Raw genomic sequence first — 24,524 nt, 5'->3', positions numbered from 1 at the left:
ATTTTCTAGCTACATTAACAGTGATAATTAATATTAATATTATAAATCATTGTAAGTTTAATCAGTGGGAAGTCACTGACCAAATGTCTCTGATAAGGTAAAAGAATATTCTAATTTAAGCAAAATCCTGTGCTCTGAGCCTTTAAGATCTCCATGAAATATTGTTTTAAAACCAAACTTCTGGAAACAGCCAAACAGTCTAGAAAGGGAAGCATCTGCAGGCCATTACCTAAAAACATGACTAATTCTTGTCAGCAAAGGGCTAATTTCTCTCTGTTAAATCTCTACTTAATGCTCTGAAAGTGTCAATCTAAACTCAGTAGTGGTCACTTTTGCTTCCTCGGTACATCCAGGATTGTCTATACATTTTCAGCTTCTGAAGCGGCAGCAATATTTGCTGTTTCAATAACTGTTTCCAAGTTATTTTCTACACATCACTCAAAATACACAACAGGGGTATCCAAATAAAAATGTTCTTGTCTAAGGATAGTGCAGTCATGTTACTTCAATTATTTTTTACATTTTAATTGGAACACACATTCCAGATTCCAGTAATAGGACAGTTAAGTTTATACATAAAGTAGACATTGCAAAGTCAGCATTTGGAACAATATATAAAGGTAGAAATGCCAGCTAGGAAACTGAATGTTCTAGTTTAATTGCTGTTAAGTCCGATCCAGCATTGACTAGGACAAAGGAGAGTAAGGCCTGAGGAAAAGTTAAAAAAATTTGCAAGAATTGCTGATAATGAAGAATCCAGAGTAATGGGATAACAGCTGCCATCTTCTGTGACAATACAGCTTTTCACGATTACCCCTGCTACAACAAAGAAATAATAATGTGGTATAATAAAAGCTCTGTATTTTAAGACACAAAACAGTATCTGTTAGCTGCACCTTATACATAAAAGCTGTACACACATATATACATGATAATTTATGTATAAAATCAATTCTTCCTCTTGACGTGTTACTCTACTGAAAAATCCAAGTATTTTCATATATTTAAATTCATACAGTCACTTTGTCATCATTTTCTTAAGATGGACAGGATCATATCACAAGACACTTTTGTACTCAAATGCAGTTTCATGAAATAATATTATAATAAATAAAAAAAATATTAATAGACAGCATTTTCTCTAGAAACTGCAATGGAACATATTGATTTAGCTTTCTACACAAAGACATCCTTTCACCAAAACCAAAGTTTTAAAGCACTCACATTAATATACTGCATCACTGTTTTCAGATAGCCGTGAACTTTCTCTTATGGATGAAAAACATTAAGATACAGTAGTTTGCCTGAGTGCCACCAAATCAGCTAAGATTTGACTACATAGAAGTCTGAGAAGTCCAAATTCTGTATTCTACACTCCTTTTTCTCTTTATCCACTCTGCCTATGGAACTGTAAGCTTAAGATATTTTAGGTGCTCTCTTGGGAACAATATAAATTAAGCTCATTGCCTTGAAAAAGAGCTATGGAATTTTAATCAGAATACCTCCTAATCATGACAATTCTAACTCTTTCTGTATTTACTTCCACTCTTTATTCATTCTGATAGTTACAACTGTTTCCTGCTATTTAAACTGAAAGGTTTTGGTCACTTTTCAGGATGATTTATTCCTTCTTCAATGTGACAGAAAAGACTGTTATTTCTTATCTGTGATACTGAAAGTTAAATCTCTTTTTCTAAAATTTCTGCATAAAACCAGTCATAATACAGTCTGTCTATGAAAAGTACATGGAATAAAACTAGAGCACGAGTCAAATGCAAAGCTCTGTGTCCCCCCTTTACTCCCCCCCCCCCCCCTTTTTTTGTTACCTGTATTTTTCTCAATAAAGTCCATGGATTCTTCACTGGCACTAAAATGACTGGAAGTTGCTTTTTTCTCTGCATCCTGTTCAACATCAGATCCAGTGTGAACTGATGAGTTTGTACTCATTGGTGACCGTGGCATATCTGTCAGTGAAATCCTACGACCAGTACTACTGCTCAGCATAGACTTGCTCATTAGAATCTTGGGCGATGCTGTCATATCAAAGTTCAGTTTGATTTTCTCTTGTTTGTCTGTCTTTGCAGTTCCAGCAGTTGGGTTTGCAGGGTCCAGTAACATTTGGTATTGATTGTTGGGGGTATACGGTGTCCGGAAAGGTGCGTAATTAAATACTCCAAATTTTCTACGAATGTTATCAACATAAACCTCCATTTCTTGCATTGCACTATTGAAGATGCTTTTAGTCTTTTTCACAGAAAAAGGAATTTCTTTAGACATGAGGTAGCAATTATTTATTGGAACCCAGGCCCTATATATAAAACAGACAGATAAAAGATAATATAACTACATTTCACACTGTGGATTGACATTGGCAACTTTTGTGCACATACTAATTTATTTTAGCCTAATCATAAAGATATGCACACAAATCATTTCAAAGGACCACCTCTACCTTCTTCTTTTAATAGTTCAGTTAGCTTAGTTTTGGTAAGTGAATTGCATGTCTTAGATTATCACTAGCTTATTTACTCTACCTAGTAACACGTAAACACTAGTCAAACATGACAAAATATTCCTAATTAAAATAGTCTATGTAACTGTAAGACGATCATTGATAAACAGTCTTTCCATCTGTCATAGTTAGCAGAAAAACATCAAAAGCATGTCGGGAAAAAAAAGACTTCACAAGCACATTCTTTAAAATGTTTTACACCCCATGTCAGATTGATCCAACTCCTCAGGGCCTGGAAAAGTTCTATCAACAAGTGTTGGACAGATATTATTTATCATTAAATTAAGCAGACTCTAAAACTGTGCTTTCCAAGACTCTATAATATCAGGAAATTTTACTTACTTATTTCATGGCCCTATACAGTTGATATGTTTACGGTACCTGGTTTTATAACTGTATAGATTTATATTTTCAATTCATGACAAATCAACTCGTATTCATCATGGCTTTCTCCATCTAAGCAGAGAGTTCACAAGTACAGAAAACTTAACTCCGTTCAGAGCAAAACCGGCATTTTCAACACAGATTCTATTTTCTACATTTTTTACATCTACAATTGTGTGTTTATTCCCATAGTATTTAGACAACAAACAACTTGATTGCCCTCTTCCACCTCTAAGAACTACAGTTCTCTGCAGCACAAAACCAGACACAGGAATTAACCTGCCTACTCGCTGAGATTATATCTGTATTAAAGATGTGTGACTTGCATTCTACAGACATCATGTAAGAAACTAAAACTGAATATGCTACAGTATTACATCATTTATTAGCATCAAGGTTCAAAAGACAGGGTCCAAGAGCACAAAGTTACAATGAGAATTTTGTAAGTACAGCCAAAGACATCATCTGGTTGAATTCCCACCTGTCGTGTTGGCCAAAGAAACGGGCATCAACTTGCCCATCTTTATCCCTCAGTGCTTTAGCAGGCCAGAATGGAAAGCCTTTGAGTTTAGCCCAGACCAATGGGTGGGGATTGCTCTAGAGGAAGAGACAAAATACACAGTAAGAAAATACAAGTATCTCAATTAAACACATCATACTTGCACTTTTTTATTAATTTTTTATTAGTCCCCTCCAAATATGTAGCATAAGTTAGGGCAAATCTTGCAAATTCTCTAATTTTCACTTGGGCCCATGAGAAAATATGATCCATTATATACTTCTACTTAAGAGTCTTAAGGAGTTTTCCCAAGTTTGGTGTAGTATTAAGCAAAAACAGACAATTTATTAATAGGTCATGAATGAAAAATCAAGTGTAAACTCTGGGATTCACACCTGTAAAAAGAGAGACATTCACATTTCAGAAATCTCACCCTGAGTGCAAGCACCACATGCAAGCACACATAACCCAGGAGCAGATACCTTATGTTTGAACATAGAGAACCTGCAAACTGGTTGCTGACACCTTGAGATAGTCAGAAAGAGCATGACTTGCAAGCACAAGCTATTTGGTAAACTACAGCAATCTTCCTTCACTCAGTAACCACCACAGGTTTAAAAAAATGGGGGCATAGATAACAAACAACAGTCAAATGAGAACTACTAGGTTAGTGTATTAGCTAGACTACCATAATCCTTAACTTACACAAGGCTCACAAAACCAATTTTCTCGTTTTTGGCAAGCAGCTAAATAACATTCCGGACATACTTCAATTTCATTCATCTGAAAAGAAAAAGCAAACAGTTATCGGAGAGCTTAAACAGAGCCCAAAGTGTAATCAGTATTATTATGTTAGCCTGTCTAGTTTGCTAGCATCATTTTCCCACCAATTTGTGGTCATAAATCAACATTTCCCAGGTGACCAAGAAGAATCAACATTTCCAAGAAGGCCAAGAGCATCCTGGCCTGTATTAGAAACAGTGTGGCAGCAGAACCAGGGCAGTGATCATTCCCCTGTACTCGGCACTGGTGAGGCTGCACCTCAAATCCTGTGTTCAGTTCTGGGCACCTCACTACAAGAGAGACATTGAGGTACTGGATCTTGCCCAAATAACAGCAACAAAGTGGGTGAAGGGCCTGGAGGATGTGCATATCTAAACAGAAGAAAGCCTACAAAAATTGCAGTTATGCAACACACACATTAGAAAACACTATTATTTCACTCACAGATACATGAAACACTTTAAAAACTACATAAAAATTAACTGGGGCACTCATACCTCATGCTCACAGATTTTGATGATGACTTTTGCTGTTTGTGTCAATTTGTGATTTCCTGAGGAAACAATAAAACGCTTTAACCAAGAAAATTGTAATGCTAGAATTATGATAAAATCAACAGGTTTCAGACTTAAAAGTTAACATTAAAGACAAAAGAGAACATCTAAAGAGACGATGTTAAACAGGTATGTATAAACTACGTGCTTCAAAAAGCCGAAGGTAGGCACTTTTCTTCTCCATGTAACATCGTAACAATGTTTGAATGTTCCTCTTGCAGCCTGCCCACCATTGCTACACTCTTTCTGTGAAGGACAGACACACTGTCCCATCTCCCCCACTAGGCTTCCTATAAAGTGCTGCACAATGCAAAACATCAAAGCAACGTGGGGGTTGGAACCAGCTGATCTTTAAGGTATCTTCCGACCCAGACCATTCTATGATTCTAATTTGTTTGAAATTTTTTGAAGGTGGAATGAGCAAGTGACAGCACAGGCTGGTTTTGGTCCTACAGTTTTATGTATGCCAGTTATTACAAAATCTGTTGTGTTTAGGCACTATGCTGAATGACAGGAAGATACTTTCGGTGTTTGCCAACTAGAAGCCTACAAATTGCTCTGCTGCTTGCTGAAACTGTTTCAAAGCTTCATAATTAAGGACATAAGTACGTATTAGTATCTTACCCCCATTGTAAATAATGCAGTTGTGCAAAATCCATTTGGCATCAGCCAAAAATGCTTCAGTGCAACCGTACATTTTCTTTTTAACATTCTGCAAAGAGAAAATTCAGAATGTATCAGGAAACAGAAAATTTCCTGAAATTTGAGAAATGAGTAAAAAATGATGGCTTCTTCCTGAACACTGTTTCCTGTCAGTCATGCGATTAGCAAACCTGACCACTTACATACGGCAAGACTCATGATTCTAAATACTTAAGGATCTGTCAAATTCAGGGTGTCTTTTGACTGCCCTGAAAATGTATGAACTGTCTACCTCCAAATAACGAATTATTTAGATCAGCATCTTCAATGTAAAAATAAGAGTTAATTTCCTGAAACAGTGCTCCATTCGACGTCTGCAGAAAATGGAGCCCTTGAGTCCTTCTACTGACATACTATCACTCCAAAGTATTTTTATTTTTTAACTTTTACAAGATCCAGAAAAAGTTACTGCTCATAAAACATAAGACAGCACGTGTGATATTCCAGCTTACCCTGGACTAGAGTTCTTTGATTAGATAGAATCGGTCACATGGTTTTGTTACACCTTTATACCATTAAGACATCAACCTCCACTTAAACACATGGAGAATGACAACTTGCTGTGTCTTCACTGAGTTCTAGCAGAACAAAGCTCTGCAGTGCTGCACGCTTCATTAAGCAGTGGAGAATGGAGAACTTCTTCATGATGTGAAACTTATTAGCAAACTGAGAATTAAAAGTATATTATCCACCTCTTGACTGTTTCTTTTGGATTCTATACCTCACGTACCATGGCGATTACACCATTTGTTGAATGATCAACGAAATCAGTCTGAAATGACCCCTGCATCTACATCAAATGGTCCCAAATTAATGGACCAGGGATCCACTAATAGCTTGCAAACATGATGATCACATGCAAACTCTGGTTAATGAAGTCTCCCACAGAATCAGCCCTGGAATTAGACGAATTCGTACAGGAGGAAGCAATCCTGTGTAAGCTTGTCTTGTTCATATCGTTTTTCCTGACCATTTATTTGTTACTGGATCAGATAAAATAGTGGATTTGTTCAGTTGGCACGTGATTGTTTTTAAACTGTAACTGAACTGGCATTTACAATAACAACAACAAAAATAATTTCAAGCAACCTCTCTCCCCTCCCATCAAACACTCCAGAAATAGCAATCAAACTAAAGGAACCGTCCTCCGTTAGTTTCATACAAACCTTCTCTAATGTACAAAGGTCCATTGGATGAAAGATATATTCTGCATAATCTGGGTGTTGATCCAGTGAAACTGGCTTTTGAAATGGCTCTGTCTGTTAGGAAGAAAGAAAGAAATCACAGTGCTTATTAATACTGAACAGTTTCACCAAGGACACAATACTCATTCACTCATTCCTTTTCCAGTGCTAATTTCAACTGTGATGTCACAGAAAATTCTTTAAAGGTAATTATAAAACTTTGTGAAGTAACAAAGTATTGGCAGAACAAGAGGAACTAGAAGGTCTCAATTAATTGATTTTCATATGCTGGAAGTAATGAATTGCAGAAGTCAGGGGCTTTGTAAAACGTACTGTTACTATTTACACTGGGATTTTTTTTGTGGGGAGTATCAGATGAAGCTCAACAGACAGTTCATAGCAGAATAAAGACACCAAATTTTGATCCACTAGACTCACAAATACCTCTTTCTCGGACTTTTGTTAAAATCTTAACTTTCAAACTCATGGTGGCTTGGTAACACAAACACATTCAAACTTTCAGCAATGGGACTCTGCACTGCATCTGCTAATGTGGAGGGACTGCAATTCTTGAAACTCAACCAATTAAAGAACTCAGGTACCAAAACAATAGGTGATTAATAAAATGCCTAACAGGCAAAATATCTCCATAGGATCCATTAAGCTTTCTAACCACATTTACAAAACCTTTTGTAACTCAACATAAACAAACACTGACACCTTGTTACCGAAAAGCAACACTTCAAGCTTCTAATGGCTCCATCTAATAGGAGTAAAAAGGATTCCAAGAACTAAAATCTGTCAGTGCTTAAGAGTAACCTTCCCAGAAATTGCCACTATTGTTCTACTAAAACACTTATCACAGAGAGATCAGTTGCAGACGGCCCATGATTCAGCACATCTGGTTTTCTCCACTTATTTTACTATAACACTGCAGGTACAGAGAGCCCTCCCCACTCCTCTAACTTATCTACAGGAACAAGAAGGCACCAGGAGTTAAGCCAACCCTTGGTAATTCATTACATAGAATTCTGATGAAGTCAAAACTTCACGTGAAAGCTAGGCAAAGCTTGCATGGTGAAGAACAAGTGACAAGAATTGTTGAAACTCAGAAGCAAGGATGGGTGACTGGAATAGCTGAAACTTTGAAACATGGTGATTTTGAGAAGTGAGCCTGAAGACAGGCACATGAAGATAGGTACAAGTTGGAGGAAAATCAATTTTACCTTTGTGATAAAAACTGAGAGAACAGCAGCCTCATATTGCATGACGGTTAACAGCACAGGTTTTCACCACACTGAGGAAAATTTCTTCAGTGTTTCAGAAGTATGTGCTACAACTAACTTTTGTGGCAAGAACAATTTCTGCTAACAGAGAGAAGCCAGGTTCTCAACAGGTATAATCAATAATACAACGGTGCTGCACCTAAGGTTCCTGCCCATATAACTGTATTGGTGAGAGATCATGTCTCCTCATTCTCAGAGATAGCATTGTCCAGAGAGCAAAAAACCACCGTGTCCCACATTGTATTTTCACCACACCTACTGAAACTACATCCAGAAAGTTACATGAAGAAACTACGTTTTAAACGCACTACAAAACCGTTCTTACAGCCCAAACTAACTTGTCTGTACTAGAGAGGTGGAAGACAGCACAAAAGCTGTTACATAGAACCTGATAAAATAAACTAGGTTCATAATCTACAAAAGGAAGCAAAACACAGGATTATGACAAACATATGATCCAAGCATTAACAAGAAAAATAAAATAAAAGTCCTTCTTACCCCTGGCTGTTTCATTTTCTGTAGTGCAAACTTCAGTAAATATGATAGCTGTTCAATGGTGAGCATTGTCATTGCTTTACTCTGTGTTTCTATGCATTCTGCGACTGTGATTTTCTAGAAGTTAAGATTAAAAAAACATTTGGTCAGGAAACGTTCCTAGGGAAATTCTTCTCCACTGAAACATTCTAGCATCCAAATAGAAGATAACAACTATCTTCTAAGAAATGAAACATTTTTGATGATGCAGTATAAGCACTTTGGATGCTTGTTTTGTTTGGTTATTGTTCCATGTATGTTAAACAGAAAAAACAAAAGGGGGGAGAGGGGGAAGAGAGAGAAAGGAAGGGGGAAGGGGAGAGGAAAAGAGCAGAAAAATATCCATCATGAATGTATGAATACATAAAATTCCCAAATACAATGTGGGTTCACAGCAATATGAACCTGTGAGAAGGTAACCTGCACTCTAAAACAGTAAGTGATCAAACAAAAAAATGTGATAAACCAATTTCCTTTTGTTAAATATACTTCGATGCTAAGCACGATTAAGTTCTTCCACACTAAGGAATGATTAAGTTCTTCCCCAGGCCTGTAGAAAAAAGCAGTAATAAAATACCCACTTGTTTACACAGACCCTAGAGCGCAGGTCTTTTCTGCACTGCTGCAGAGCTATCAGCGCACTAGAAGAAGCACAAGTTAAGCTAGTCAAAACTGCAGAAAGTTTTCAAAACAAGAGGTGCCTGATGAAGAGATCACTCTTTGAACTGGTGCCCTCTCCAGAGATGGAAACACAAAGCAACCTGACGACTTGTGGGAGGAAGGCACAGAAAAAGTGGTGAAGCGGCAATGGATGCCTCCTCTTCTGTACAAATTTTTCTGGTACCTTTACCAAGAGGCAATACAGGAATAAACCAGCAACATTTCAGAACACAAGATCACCTGCTTGTATCTCACAAACAAGAAAGAAATCCACTCCTTATATCAAACTAACCTCACATTCTGGGCAAAACCAATCCCCCTCTGGTTCCGCTGTCAGTTTCAGACACTTAGCATGATAAACCCGAGGACAGAGTTCACAGCAGAGGACTTGGCCTTCCCGATGACAAACCCAGCAATAGAAATCATTCCGTCCATCCTGTGGTACAACATCAACAGGGTCTGTGGTGAGTGGCTGCTTCATATAGTAAAACGGACCATGTCTTAGTTCTGACTGAAATGTAGGCAAGAAAAACAGGTTTGGTTTCAAAACAAATTTGCATTTTTTCAAATAATAATATTCATAATACATAAGCAAACAGCAGTTTACAGAGTTTGATTAACATTTATGCAAGCACAGTATCTTATTAATTGCACAACATCATTCACAAAGAAGTTTACTGCTTATTCAGATGTCAAATGCCAGTTTGCACTCAAGACTGAAAATAAATCTTTGTGGCAAGTAAAGGCATCAAATGCAAGACATGCAATCCAACCAAAGTCAGTGAACACTTTCATCTTCAAGAAAGAAATATTGCTATAGAAGCTATTAGGTCCTCTAAACACAGAATTCCATGGGGCTGTGCAAGCTAAATACTGAGATATTTAGTCATAGCTAAACCTGGGACAGCTGAAGAAGTTAGTCCTGAAATAAGAAGTTGAACACCATGCAAATCTGTCCTAAGTTGCAGCAGTTCACAGCTTTGTACAATGAAGCAAGCCAGTGCTGATTTTGATTAATAAGGCAAACTGCAGAGTAGGATGACAAAGGAGCAAATTCACATCCTGAACAGCCACTCTGCTACAGGAGCAGGAACACAGGGAGAGATTTAATCCACCATTTAAATGCATATCAGAATTTAAGACTCACGATCTCCACTGGTTTGCCTGCACTAGAAAACAGTGTTAACTTTGTAAACTGCATGAACTAGTCTTCCACTTGAGCCCTAGACAGCTCAAAGATGACACAGCTGATGCCAAAACACAGCCTGGGATGGCTAAAATGAGTCCCCAGAAACCTAAAGTTTGTTAGATCAGTTTTGAAGAGCTGCTGACATTTATCAGAAAACTACATTCTATTGATTAATGACCAGGAAACTGAAGTTTTCTGTTTGGTATTAATTATAGGGGTGGTTTGCTGAGGACAGCATGGAGAGAAGCAATCTTGAGTTTTAGGCAGTTTATTTACTGTGATTTTTTTGCTTGATGTAAAACCATTTGCTCATGACATTACTTGTAACTATCCGAATGCTGGTAGTTTGCAGAACCATTTTGTTTGGTTCTCAGGTAATTGTTTCTCAGGTAATGTGTGTAATTGTGCACCATTTACACATCTACAAGTTCTTAGACCCTTGAGCTGTCACACGCCCATGTGACTAGTAGAACAGTGCAACCATCTGCGTGTTCCATACCTCTGCAGCATCCTCTACAAAACCAGTCACGCAGGGCATAAACTAATGTCACCACAAACTACCAGCATGCCAGCTCAGACTGTGGTATTTCTAGATTTCTACAGTTATAAAGGATATTATTTGCATGAATAGATCACCTCCAAGGTGAAATTAGATGACACAGAAGTGACAACCCAGCTGAAGATGTTGTACCTCAAAGAGAAGAGATATCATCTGCAAAAGGATGTTACCTACTAGCATTCCCAAAGCTCTGCTACCTAAAATTTCACTCAATTTTCTGTAAGTTTTGGTGGTTCTCATTTTCTAGTCTTCAGATGATACAGCTTCTAAAAAATACTTTGTTCCCACCACAGAAATGGGCAAAGTGTTATTTTCTATACTTTCTCTGTATACATATACAATCATATAACATGACAAGACTCTCAGAAGGAAGGTTCTATCAGATCCTGTGGAACAAGAGGGACAGCATAAGTCTTTAACTACATTTCAAATGTATTACTACTACAATCATTCAAACAGATACAGAAGTTATGGAAACCCAGAGTGAAGAAGGGGAAGTTGCAATTTACAGTGCAGAAACATGTTTTGTTTGCAGCTATATGCACCACAGCTGTGAGACAAAAATGTTAATAGTGTATATACACGGAGATGCAGCTGTGGAGCATTTCCTCAACTGCAGATAAAGGAAATTACCAGAAGAATTTAATACGTATTCTGACTTTGAAGTGGATAGAAGCAGTATATCCACACTAACTTCCTAAGAATCAAAGATACTGCTTTAAGACAAATACAAAGCCCATGAAACTATTCCACAGAAATCAGCTCATAACTGAAGATAAGTCTGTTTTTGTCAGAGAATGAGAAGAATTTATTTTCTGTTCAAGGATGCTTATTTCTTGTAGACATCTATCACCTTATTTTGTCTAAACCATGTTTAAGAACACTCCGCTTCCCCCCAAAAAAGGTTCTGAGACTCAAAAAAGACCCAAACAACAAAACTAAAGGACTGAATATGAATGATTCAACTGCAAAGGACCTTTTCACTTGTTATAATCAGAGCAAAATGTTTGAAGAGTGTATCTTTTAACAGTTATTACAGAAAAGCTTTGTTTTCTCAACTGTTTCACAACTAGCCAACTCAAGCTCAAATACGTGGTAGCTTCTTTTAAAGTCTTTCATAAAGTTACTAAGACGTGTAGAATGACATAGAAAACTGAAGAAAAACCAACAGTATTTTAGTGCTGTTTTGGGGAGAAAAAGTTCACTATTTATATTCAGTTTAAATTAATATTGAAGCTCGTGGTAAAACAAGATGACAACTTCAATTACATTATAACTGACCAGTTAAGTATCGAAAGTTCCTGATTTTTAACCTGCCCTAGCTACATTCTACAATTCCATAGTTCTTTGCTTGTATTTCAACACTGTAAATACCTGTTGGCACCATTCTGTAGATCTGTTACTGCATCCACAACATGTAATAGGAAACTTCATGCAACTTTAGTAACAGTATCTTGAAATACTCAAATATTACAGAACACTTTGTAACATAGAATTTTAAATTAAAGGTTTCCAGTGGTGTTGTCCTACCTCAAAATGGATTTATCAGCCAATCAGAATCACAGCTATCAGCTACTTTATATTTGAAACTTAACCCAAGAGCAAAACAAGTAACTGTATGCTTGGCTCACATCTGTTCAGCAGTGAAAGAATCTTTCAACAACTGCTACTGTATAGAGCAGTTTTTCACCTACTTTAATCTTCAGGCATGCCCGTTTCAAATTTGACATGCAAGATAATATTAAAAGCAACTTGTAAAAGCTAAACAAAACTAAACATGTTTTCTTGCTAACTTGTAACAAATACAGCAAAATAAGCAAATCTGATAGCTTTTCTTCATTAGATATACGACTTTATTCTATCCTGTAATATTTCAGGACTGAGATACCTGGAAAATAGAAACGGATTTACCAAAGGGAATGTATGAAGTTCAACAACTGCAACTGTGTTTTCGTATATATTTTTTAATGCCTGAATAGAAGTGGAAATTAATGCCCTAAGATTCAATTCCACTGTTTGTAAAATTATCTCTACACTGCGCAGGTAGAAGTTTAGACTTCAGTGGGGCAGCATCTCCCAAGTAAATGTCCAGGATGTGGAGGAATTTATAGAGCCTGCAGTAAAGCTCAGTAAAGCCAAACTGACCACATTAAACTAATGCAAGCATGCCTACACATGCTACTTCTAGACCTCCCAGTTATCCTTAAGTAAAATATGCTTGACACTGTAAACCTGTTCTCTGGCACGGCCTGATTTATTCAGTCTTCGTTCCAGGACAACTGCAGTGATTAGGAATTTCATTTTCTGTCTTAACCAGTGCAATTGTACCAGGATAATATTTAATGTGGATGCTGTTACATCAGGAAAAGGTGCTTTAAACCCTCAGAATTTAATCCTGGCAAAAACACTTTGAAAAGTAGAGACATGTAATTTTTAAATTAGATGAGAAATTTCATTCAGGCTAAAAACTGCCTTCATCTAATCTTGTCCAAGATGATGCAGGTGCTTTACAGCATTTTCTATTCAATATACTTCATACAATTCTTTCACTTGCATCCTACAATGAATCAGAAATTGTCAAAGTCTTCTGGAGTTTAGTTCTAAGAACTACAACAAAGAAGACACCGAAAATAAGGTTTCAATCATGAAGACTGAAAAGTACTGTCAGTGTGACCCTTTGATTTAACTAGCTTGGTAGGAGTGTACATTGCTCAGCAGTGTAAAGGAAGGGGAGGGAATCTGCAGAGTACCAAGGAAAGAGCTAGACCTTTGTTAATAATTGGCAGCAGGACTGAAACCAGATGAGGCACTTCTGCTGATATTATGAGATCTTTCTTCATCTTGGATATCACGCCACTGAACATATCCTTTTAATGGTTTTAATTAATAACAGCTATTGTTGTTGTTACTGTTATTACATTCCTTCATAATACTTTTGTTCAAAATTGCCTTTATTGCTTATATATCTTATTAGCTTTGTAAAATCAGAAACCAGGACACAACTTGTCTTTCTCATACAGATGTAAACCACTAATAAGAGAACATGCAAATCCAAGCTATAGTGCCAGCTCCTACACCCATTGCATTCAAAAATGAAAATCCGCCTCTTAGAATACAAGAATGGAGCTACCTAAAGAGGAGAGAGCTCCTGATCAGCTGTCTCTACATCCTTCATTGTTTCATATTCTAGCACGACAAGACCATGACTTCTCTTACCTGTTCTTTATTGTTACTGTTCAATAGACCAGGCTTCTTTTTCTTTTTTATAGGACTTGTTGATGCATCTTGTGGTGAGTGGCCATTAGAGGAATGTGGAGGGCTGGGAAATTTCCTTTTCTGTGCTGTGCGTTCAGCAGAGCCAGGATCTACAACACATGCAAACAATATGGTTGAAGAGTTCATATTGATGAAAAGCATTCCAACAAGATTGTGATTTGTCATTCACACTCCTTCATTGAGAAGAATAAAAATTCTCATTGTCTTCCATCCAGTCACCGACAAAACTGGAAGCACAGACTTGCTGAGCAATGTCACTGCAAAGTGAATTCTCAATATAGTTATTTAGATTAACATTAAATATTTTTTCTTTTCCCACAGCATTCAGGCCGTTCACCTCAAATTCTAGTACCTTTTGAAGTATAACAGTTTGTTAGTAGTAGTTTAGAAGAGTGCCATGCTACATACACTTTAACAGCCTCGCTCATGTAATTTAGGAACATAAGCAACAGAAGTTAAAACATGATCAGAGTAAAGTCAGTCCTCATCATTTATCCTCATATTTAAATATAGTTGATAAAATATATCAGTGGGAAAGAAAAAAGAAATTGTCCTATAGTCTGAAAATAAATATGCCACCTCAAATACTTAGTTATTTGTAAGTTCCTGCTAAATTGGATTGTGAAAAGACAAAATTAAGACAAGACTACCAGTCAAGCAGTAGCCTTTGACAGCAAGATAGAGCAACAAACAGGCACAGTCCACAGAGAGTCAACAGACTTCTCACATTCAACCAAGCAAATTATGAGAACAATTTAACAAGTCACAGCTTCCATCTACGACTGGTTACTGTCCCAAGTAACAAAGCTGGCAGAAGTGAGCATGTGCCTGTGTTTCAGCTGCTCTAAGTTGTGTATTGTCATCCTAGTGTAAACTCATCACACCACAACTTCAGCAGCCCCAGTGGCTCTGAAATGCATTTTATGAAACATGCACAAAATTCTTTTAAAACTTAGAAGGAAACTGAAACACAGCTCTACCAACTCAACATCTGTTACAATCATCATCATGTCTGCTTTGCTCCTCCAATTATGCTAAAGTATTTTAATTTTTCAAAGATTTTTAATTCTTTTTCTGTTTACTTGGTCACTGGTTTGAGTTCTTTACAATCTTCAGAAGGAATTATTTACAGCCTTGAAAGAGTTAATACATTGTGAAAAAAAAATCACTGACAAACTCATCAGAAATACCCAGGTAAAAAAAAGAAGCATTTGCAACTTCATTTTCTCAGAACAAAATTTAAATTATTCCTAACGAATATGGAATGTGCAGCTCTATTACCAAGATCAAGTACGCAATCAGCTGGAATAGGCCATCCTAGAACAGTCTTGACAAAATACCAGTAAAAGTTCAGAGCTGGTTTAACACGTTTAACTTTTCCTTAAGCTTTTAAAGCATGCAATGGAATAAAATGATAGATAAAAACATAGGGATCAGAAGTCATCAATATCACAGAGAAACAACTGAACCCTCCCTCAAGTCATTCCTGTATCTTCAAGCCCCTTACTCACATGTGCTAGTGTAAATGTTTTGTGGCTGCAAACTAAAACAATGTGGTGCTATATGGTGACTTCTGATTGACCAAAAGCTTGGTAACGTGTCAAGATAATGACTAAGAAAACTATCAATACATATGAAAAAATAGATAATAAAAGATAGATGGAAGAAGATATAACTGAAGGAGGGAAGAGAAACGTAGCAGCAACTGCCCATCCTGAGTTTTATTGCTTGAGAATAGCCACACCAGGCTAACACCACACGTCATTTCAACAACCCCAGGAAGTATCTGCCACTGGAGTTCCATAGGCACAGCTCTTTTAGCAGTGCTGCCTGAGCAGAAACTGAGTGTTGGCTCTTAGAGAAATTTTTCTGTTGATGTAAGTTAAAAATTTTGGCAAAATGTAGTTAAGCTGCTTTAAATAAACAACCAAAACCTTTCTATGTTTTCAGTTTTCTTTCACACTAAAAAATGCGATTTTTTTTTTTTCTTTCCACCCCTCCCCATCCCTTTTATACTTGTAGGCAGCATTTTGGGCCAATTCTATTCTGACATGCCTAGGCTGAATTAAACCAATACCATGTGTCTAAGACCATTATTGTTACTTGTCTTGTTTCAATTCAAGCAAATCTGCCTCCCACTCCATTTAGGCCAAAATTCAGATTGACTTGACAATACCAAGAATTGCCAAGTAAGGTATGGCACCTAAACGTGTGAAAAAACATGCCTCTTCCCCTCCTTAGGCAATTACAACAATAAAAATCCCAATACAGGTACAGCTCCGCTGACAGACTAGCGTGGGTTTTTTCCCAGTTTAGCTAATTCTGCACAGAAGGTGGCAGAAGAACTCCTCTGGCTGGCATATGCTTCATATATCCCAAGGGAGCTGAGCTAATACAGCTGTCCTGGAAGAAACACTGCAGCATCAGTGTCAGCTAAACCAAAACCCACAACATAACCAAAGCGACCAAACTGAAAACCAAAACAAGCTCTGAATTCTATTATTTTCGTTGAAGTAGAACGGATTTTAATCAACATGGGATCTGTTTGCATTCAGAGTGATCAGCAAAACTAGCATCATACCATATTTTTTCTCATCTTTCCATCACCACATGGCTCGGAAGAGCATGTACAATGTAAATCTTTGTTTCTTTATTATAATTTGCAGTTCTCAACAGGGACTTTCTGTACATTCCTAAAGGCAATCATAAGTAAACTACTCTTACTGTGAAGTGCTGACCATGCCTTGATCTTTGTTTTCCCAATGCAGAGATAAGCAGAATTGTCTTTCTCAAAACAGTCATTTGAGCAAACAACATCCTCAAAGTACCTGCAAATAAAGCCTTCACCATAACTCACTGAAGAGACTTTGGCTTTCATTTCCAGACTGTACATATGCAGGCACAGCTTAAACCAGGAGAGTACCATGAAAGTACAGTTTTCTGCCCTTTGGCTTCTATTTCTCACTCCCAGGCACAAAACAGCCAGCAGTGGAGCACACCAGTTTCCTTTCAGCTCTTTCACTTCAGATTGTGGGGATTACCAAGAAGCTGCCTGTGACACTGCACATTGTGCCTTGGCTCTAAGTATGGAGAAAGAAAATCAGCTGTAAAGTTTCTCATCGTAGGCCTGCCCCATTATGTGATGCTTCTCACTTTTAAATGCTGGTTTTTTCCTAAATCAGCTGAGTCAGTGTCAGAAAAAGTGTTAAACTGTTATTAGCTAAACTGGAATTACAATTCAGTCACAGACAAATCCAAACTGCATTTCAACAGGAAGGGTACTGATTCGATACTGATGAAACGAAATGATCACACACATATATGCTTAGTTAAGTGATTTCAAAAACTACTTAAAGTAGTGCAATTTTCTCCTGTGGTTCAAGCTTGAGCATACTGGGGATTTTTAACTGAGTGACTCATAGACAACACACAAAAACTGACCTGAAATACAGCTGTTTTGCTTTATCAACTGGCAAATTATTGAAATGCCAGAGATGTTCTTGAAGCAATGTAAGCTATAACTGGAAAAATTAAGGAATAAACAGGAAAACAGCAATGCACAGGCATCTTCTCTCAGATTTACTTGTGCTAGTGGAATAGGCTAATGTCTTTATCATTAAATGTTGCCAACTTACTAACCGAGAGGGACTTAATAATATGAACAACCTTTTAATTCAGTTCATATAAAATAAGAATGGTAGCACCTACTTAAATTGCCTGAGTTACAGTTTCCAATTCTAATTAAGATAAAAAATGCTCGAGTTGCATTTTGTGTGAATTTCTTTCATCAGCAGTGCCCCATTTAGCACACACTGCCTCTTCTTCCTCCTGGCACTTTCAGCTGTGTTAGCAGAGTTTGCATAGCTGAGCTGTGAACCAGATCAAGAAACTGATCCCTGTTAAAATAACCTGACAGAAGGAAAGTTAATTTTTAACCTGGATCGCTTCTCCTATGTAGCTTAACTTTACATGTAGTACTTCAACAAAGTGAAAGAAACCCAAGAGGAAAGAACAAAAAAGACCAAATTTAAACTATGCAATGACTTGGTGAGTAGGACAGTTACTTGGGCAGTGGAGGCCAGTGTCTGTTCCAAAAAGGAACAGTGAGAATTTGTGTGATTTCTTCTATGTCAAGCAAATATTTTTAAAAAGGTGTTTAACGAGCAAGAATGGTGTCACTTTGGAGAGTATCTCACCATGCCAGATCGGCACCCGCTAGCACATATCCCTGCAATCTCCTACTCCTCCCATATACTAAGCAAGTCAACCCAACCTGAACTTTTCAGAGCGGCATCAATTGGTGCACCTACCTTTTCTCACTGAAAAGACTGAGATCACTTGCAGTTACCCAGAACTCAGAAGGTTAAGAAGAAATGAAATGTTCCATGTACTACATGACTGGCATTACTGTAAAATAATAAACATTTCACTGATAAACCAATTGTACTAATGAATTAATTTGCCAAGCAACTCCACTTATTTCTTCATTTTTGAAGGTGTGATTTTGCTTTCTTAGCATTATTCCAACATTGTGCTTCCAGCACAAGTGAAAAAATAGACACCTGAAATAACTTTTTAAATTCTCATTAAAAGTTACCTGGGTTTACATCAGTAGGTTATTAATAATTGCTCTGTAATGTTGCCAAGCTTGACATAAGCACCTATGAGTGCTCTCACAAACCATCCATTGGGGAGCAACAAGCTAACCTGAGCTTCACCTAAAGATTAAAACCTCTGTTTCAGTATGCCATCATGTGACTAAAGGATTAGTAACTACTATTCCCAGGAGACAAACTAAAGCATACTGAAAACCTAAAGCAACTTAATTTCACACTTTGTGACTATTTTGGAAGTCCAATTTTATGTGATGCAGTTTTTAAGCAAACTAGGATAGGGACTTACTACAGTTTAGTTCAGAAAAAATATAAAACCAAACCAAAGTATGTTATCACTGTATATCAGGGATCTTTTCTTGCTGCAGCATATGGAGCATAGACCACATCTTTCATGATGTACACACTGCCAAGTGCTGCACTGTAAGCACTCAATAACAACTGAGAAGTCTCATTTTTCTCAATGGAAGTAGGTGCCAACTCAGAAAATATGTAAAAGGAAAATGTTGTTTTCCTTGCTTTTCCCATGATACCCAAATGTAATTCTCCCTGAAAACAAGTAACATCAACATGCCTTACTGTAAGAACACAGCATAAATTGCTCAGTAACAAGGACTTGTCAAATGACATCTTACACCCCCTTATACCTTCCTTTCCATATACCTATTTTTGTTTCATTTAAAACCTTGTTTAAGCTAAATGCTATTAAAGTAATTCCAGACTAAACCCAAAAAGAAATGGTATGTATATATGTACTTCTAGGCATCTATTACACTTGCGTTAGTTTCTCTATCGATAAGGCCTTAATGAGAGCTGAAATCCACAGCAAGGTACACAGATCAAAGTCAAGGCTTCACAGTATTCTTCCACCAATACGTTCTTCCCTTTTCCTTTCTCTAGCACTGTTACTTGTTCACTCCGGTAGCAAGATGGATTAGACAACTAATATGGCCAAAACAAACCAATAAACCCCTCACAAATCCATTTCAGCTGTACCAGCATACCAACCTGTCCCAAAGGTGACAGTGCCAGTACAAAGGAAAACACTGACAACGTGGCTGACAGGAAGGAGCATGGCAGGGCTGACTTCAGTCAGCACATATTGCCCTGGTGCTGCACCCCCAGTGCAATGGATAGCAAGCCAACTAAGAAGAACCTGAGTAAATCAGTCTTCCTCTGCACCATGATTTGCAAATTCAACCTCACAAAAAGGGTAGGCAAACAAAAGCCTTCCTCAAAAGTGTGGAAATTGCAGGATAAAAGCTTTTTACTGTCAGCAAAGAATTACCCTTTTTTTGAGCTGGCGCTGAAGGGAAGAAAAGTTTTGCATTTCAAAATAAAGGACAATCAAATAACATATCTTTAGCTTAACTACATCAAGTTTATTGTACTTTCATAAAGAGTGTTAGTTATTCAAATTCTGTACCTAATATTCTTGTATTTTAAATACATGTTCTATGAAAAATGAGCTCTTATAAAGTGGTAATATCTATTGCTTGTAGAACAAAACTTTTCTGTTCTGGAAACTTTCAGAAAGTGAGAAGAGGGAAATTCAGAAACATGTTTGTTTAAACTGCTTTTCAACATGAGTTATGATAAATGTGGTAAAAATAGCAGTTATTTTTGTTTTCCAGAAGCCAGAAACAGCAATGTATTTTTCACTGAAAGCATTATTTTAGTCTTCCAGGAACAGTATTAGAGATCAGTAAACTTAGTTACACCTATAAAGGTTTTCTGTGATGTATGTTTTTGACATTTCAATGCAAGTGGGTCAGATATGCAAAATTCTGAATAATGTTTCCAATTAGACACCTATCAATTGTTTTCTGTAAGTTAGACTCTTTTTACTTAAACAGAGCCAGCTCAAGGCTACTTCTGCTAGACTACTACAGCTAGGCTGGCTTAAAAAGGAAGGCAGCATGAGGGAAGGTGCAATAACTCAAAGGTGACTGACGGCTGCTTACACTGCCATTACCCCACAGAAATGTGTAACTTTGCCTCTAGAAGGAACAAGAACAAAACCAGAAAACTGACTTCCACCCAGACTCTCACTTCTCTCTTCTTTCCTCTTCCTCAAAAGCTCTGTATGCATGTACTTTAAATGGTGTTGAGGGAAGTCAATGGAGAACTCTGAGAGAAAAAGCAGCAACACTAACTCCGTTGTCTGCATCATTACAGTCCAATTTGACACAACAGGCTTCAATTAATAATTTATATGGATTCCAGAACTGTGAAGGCTCCCAGTTACATTTATTACCCTGAATGGTTGCTAATGGATTTATGATTTTTCAAATCCATTACCTTTAATACTATAGCAAGTTTAATTATCTTCAAAACACTTAACAAAATCACGGATAAATCTGTTAGAACTTATACTCAACTCTGAGGCATTTTAATCTTATGCCAGAATTCTGAAACATGATGCAGCTGCAATCAACCACTAAAGCCCTGTTTACTTTCCAGAACCTTCAACTGATGCAATTAACCCAATCCAGATGCTTAATGTAATAAATAACAGAGGTTAGCCCTGGTTGTGTAAATCCTGATGAACTCCTACTACACTAGGATTTTATACAAGTACACAAAGACACTGTTACTTGTTTCTTCATTGTAGGACTTTGGAAGATAAAGAAGCACTTCCCAGCAATTTACAGGATAAGAGATGTAAGCTGTTCATAAACTGGAGTCTGGCTGTAGGGGGATTTGCTGCCCCAAGGCACTCCTGAAGACACCCTGTTGATTACAAGTAAACAAGGGCTCTGCACTGCAGATGAAAGCCTCAGGCTGCACTACTGTTCCCTGGAAGATTCTCAAATTACATTTCACATTGGAGTGAGAATCTCATCTCTATGTGATTACATACTTGGTATCACTGCAAAGAAAGTTGATACAAAATGTACTCTTATGAAACTGCTACAAAATACATAAGGTATTCTGGAAATTCCATTTCACTAGTCATTTTGCATTTATGTTCATAATATCCAAACCTTTACCACTGAGAGAAGCCCCTAAGCCCAAAGCCTTCAACACAAACCTGCAGCAATGCAAAAGCTGTAAAAGTCAGAATTCTCACCATTAAGCAGTAGTGTCTCAGTATATGATTTTATGACAAGCTAAGACCATCTAAGGACTAGCTGTCACTGATGAGGGCAAGTCTGCTGCTAAAAATTACATCTGTCTATCTCTCTAGTAATCTGGTTCAGGGAGATAAGCAGTAGAAAACTACTTCTATATCCAAGTCCTGAACTGACTCAGAGGAGGACTGGCTAAGAGCCAGCATAGATGTAAACGCAACAAAAGGGATGTACGACTGATGATGGGAAGAAAAGAGTTAAAGAGTTCCTTCTGACCAGTCACTATACAGGCAACGGTTACAGTACCAGCTGAAATACATGAAACTTAAATGGAAGTCCATCCACCACCAGAGCTAACTACTGTCAACAAGTAAGATAAACCAGCAGAAAACTAACATGAGAAAATAAAAAATAATAATAATAAAAAAATTATTCCAGGTTAATAGAATGAAAAGCCCAGTGGAGAGTTCACAGCTCTCCAAAGAGAACAAGTGCAAGCGAAGAGAGAATTGCACCATACAATTAAGTTTGTTATGCTGCTCTGGAACCACAGCCTGGAAATACTCAGAAAATTCTCCAGAAAGCCCATCTTGAAATGTTTAATAAACAAGGTTAAAAAGTAGGCCATAGGGCTGGAACAGAAATGTAACAGGATGCTTAATGTATCATATGCAAAGGACAAAATATCATCTAATTCATGGCCTTTCTCCTTTGCTAAACAGCAATCCTCTGTTGATTTTCTTTTATGGTTTTGGACTCTTTGTAGTCTCTTTAAGATGTCATTTCCCATTTCCAGTTCTTAGATGTCTTATGCCTTCTTGTTCTGATGAAGAAGGAAGTATATTTTTAAATCTTGTATTTAGTAAAGCTGCACAGACACAGTTTATGAGCAGATCTAAACTGCCACACTAATGCTACTCCTCTTCTGCACTTCACCAGAAGCTGATCCCCACAACTTGCAGGCAAACACTTGTGTGTAATAGCAGGGTTAATCAGTTCATAATTCAGGTAAAAACTACTATTACAAAAGTTATCAATTGTCTGCCAGATCAGCTGCTTGAGCTAACTTACTATGCAACAGCATAAGCATCAGTGCCAGCCTGAGGAGAAGGGTAGAAAAATGCAGCTGAAGACGAGCATGCAGGGCTGCACAACTCTGACCACAGCTATTGACTCACTCTTACATATCACATTATAAAGCATAAGCAAGAAGTCTCAGCTCAGTTCTAAGCTCTACAGCCTAACCCTATCTAAACACTTGCAAACAAAGCTCTATACTTTCTGCACCCAACTGGCATATTCCTGCCCTCTCTCTGAAATCAGTTCTGGCAGGCTACCAAGCCATTTCAGAACACTAAGCTAGTAGAAAACTATTCATGTTTTATGGTTCAGTTAGTTTCCTGCTGGCTTAGGTATGGAAGGAAGTGGATAAAACTGCTGCACCGAGTAGTTAGACCAGCTTAGGCTTCTTTGAAACCACCACCTTACTTTAACCAATTCAAAGGCTATGTTAACATCCTTGTTACAGATTAAACAATGCATGTTTCAGCTTAGCTCAAACTCAGCTGGAATTGATTTATTGTAATTAAAATTAAACTGCTTATACCAAAACAAGAGTGTTCATGAAGAGTTCTGCACCAGGCCAATTTTTTTTTACAGCAATTTACCTTCCTACAACTTTCTCTAGACCTGGCCTCACATGAGCCGTACAAACTGTAGCAGAGCAAGTCAGGTTACAAACTTGTAGCATACCAGCTTCTCCAGGCGGAGTGTGAAGTTATACAATACCACTGATTGATCTCCTGCACAGGCTTCTCAGACCATCAAAAAACCCAACAAACCAAGAACAGCTGCATGCTTCCCTTAAAGGTCTGTCTATACAAGATTAACTTCCTCATCTACACCCTTTCTAAAACACACTAAGCAAGATTAATGTTACAAGTGGAAACATGGTTACTGATATCCCACCAGTTTAGAAACTGCTGCTTTAACACAGAGTATAATAGTTTTCAGATTCTGGTTTGTGACTTTGCTGCTGAAGTACTGCACTGAGCTGAGAAACCTGCCTCAATCCAAATAACAGGAGTCCAGAAAGACTCATTTTGGCAAGCCTCTAACATGGCCAGCTCTTGGCAGATGACATTTTTGATCCTTTGACTTTCTATGCAAAACTACATATTCAACTATTATAAAGTTCTACCACTAATTCATAGATCAGGTTGGAAAAACAACATAGCAAAATGGCTTACAGTCAGAACAGCTACCCAAGCTACCTCATTAAAAACCAAAGGAATGCAGATGATGTGTGCCATGCTTTCAAGACAATTACATCTGCACATTCAGAGTTAAACAGACTTCTGACCCCTGCAGAAGAAATGTGAAGAGTAAGTGGGTATGTGCCAGAGTTTAAAAAGGATGGCAGTAACCATTGCTGCCATTTTACAGACAGGGCTTTCAAGCAAACTGAGCTGCAAAGTCAGCTGCAAGTACAAAAGGAGCTGGCAGTCAGTTACAATGAACTGAGGTAAACAATTATGCACAAGTATTCTGATTGAAGGGCATTTCTGTGCCCCCACTCCAAATAACAGTGGGAATATTTACACTGATATGGACGGTTATATGTTTGGCTTTCTTTATAGCAAGAGATAATATCATTTGCTTGTAGTAACTCATTCACAGGGAGAACTCCAGAAATCAACACAGAAATTATCAGTC

The 24,524-nt window shown here is 37.5% G+C and overlaps 1 protein-coding gene across 21 annotated transcripts in view; it reads right to left on the bottom strand.

Moving 5' to 3' along the window:
* Positions 1-24,524, bottom strand: part of ZMYND8 (zinc finger MYND-type containing 8) — a 64,737-nt gene that overhangs the window by 15,656 nt on the left and 24,557 nt on the right. For 9 of the 21 annotated variants that reach the window (XR_003994014.1, XM_030503263.1, XM_030503268.1 and 6 more), the window contains exons 3-12: positions 20,734-20,865; positions 14,063-14,211; positions 9,391-9,609; positions 8,403-8,516; positions 6,601-6,693; positions 5,357-5,444; positions 4,676-4,731; positions 4,101-4,178; positions 3,378-3,493; positions 1,827-2,308 (exon numbers count right to left, since the gene is read on the bottom strand). Coding sequence is in view for 20 of the 21 variants with exons in the window: in XM_030503263.1 (XP_030359123.1) it covers positions 1,827-2,308; positions 3,378-3,493; positions 4,101-4,178; positions 4,676-4,731; positions 5,357-5,444; positions 6,601-6,693; positions 8,403-8,516; positions 9,391-9,609; positions 14,063-14,211; positions 20,734-20,865 (1,527 nt within the window). In the remaining variant the exon portion in view is untranslated. Of the gene's footprint in view, positions 1-1,826; positions 2,309-3,377; positions 3,494-4,100; positions 4,179-4,675; positions 4,732-5,356; positions 5,445-6,600; positions 6,694-8,402; positions 8,517-9,390; positions 9,610-14,062; positions 14,212-20,733; positions 20,866-21,769; positions 21,903-24,524 lie in introns of those variants that run through there. The other 12 variants (XM_030503272.1, XM_032920278.1, XM_030503274.1 and 9 more) reach the window with 7 other exon arrangements.

Source organism: Strigops habroptila, chromosome 13 (assembly GCF_004027225.2).
Source record: "Strigops habroptila isolate Jane chromosome 13, bStrHab1.2.pri, whole genome shotgun sequence".
Lineage (NCBI taxonomy): Eukaryota > Metazoa > Chordata > Aves > Psittaciformes > Psittacidae > Strigops > Strigops habroptila.
Note: the sequence above shows the minus strand (reverse complement) of the source record. Positions and strands in the feature narration are given on the sequence as shown.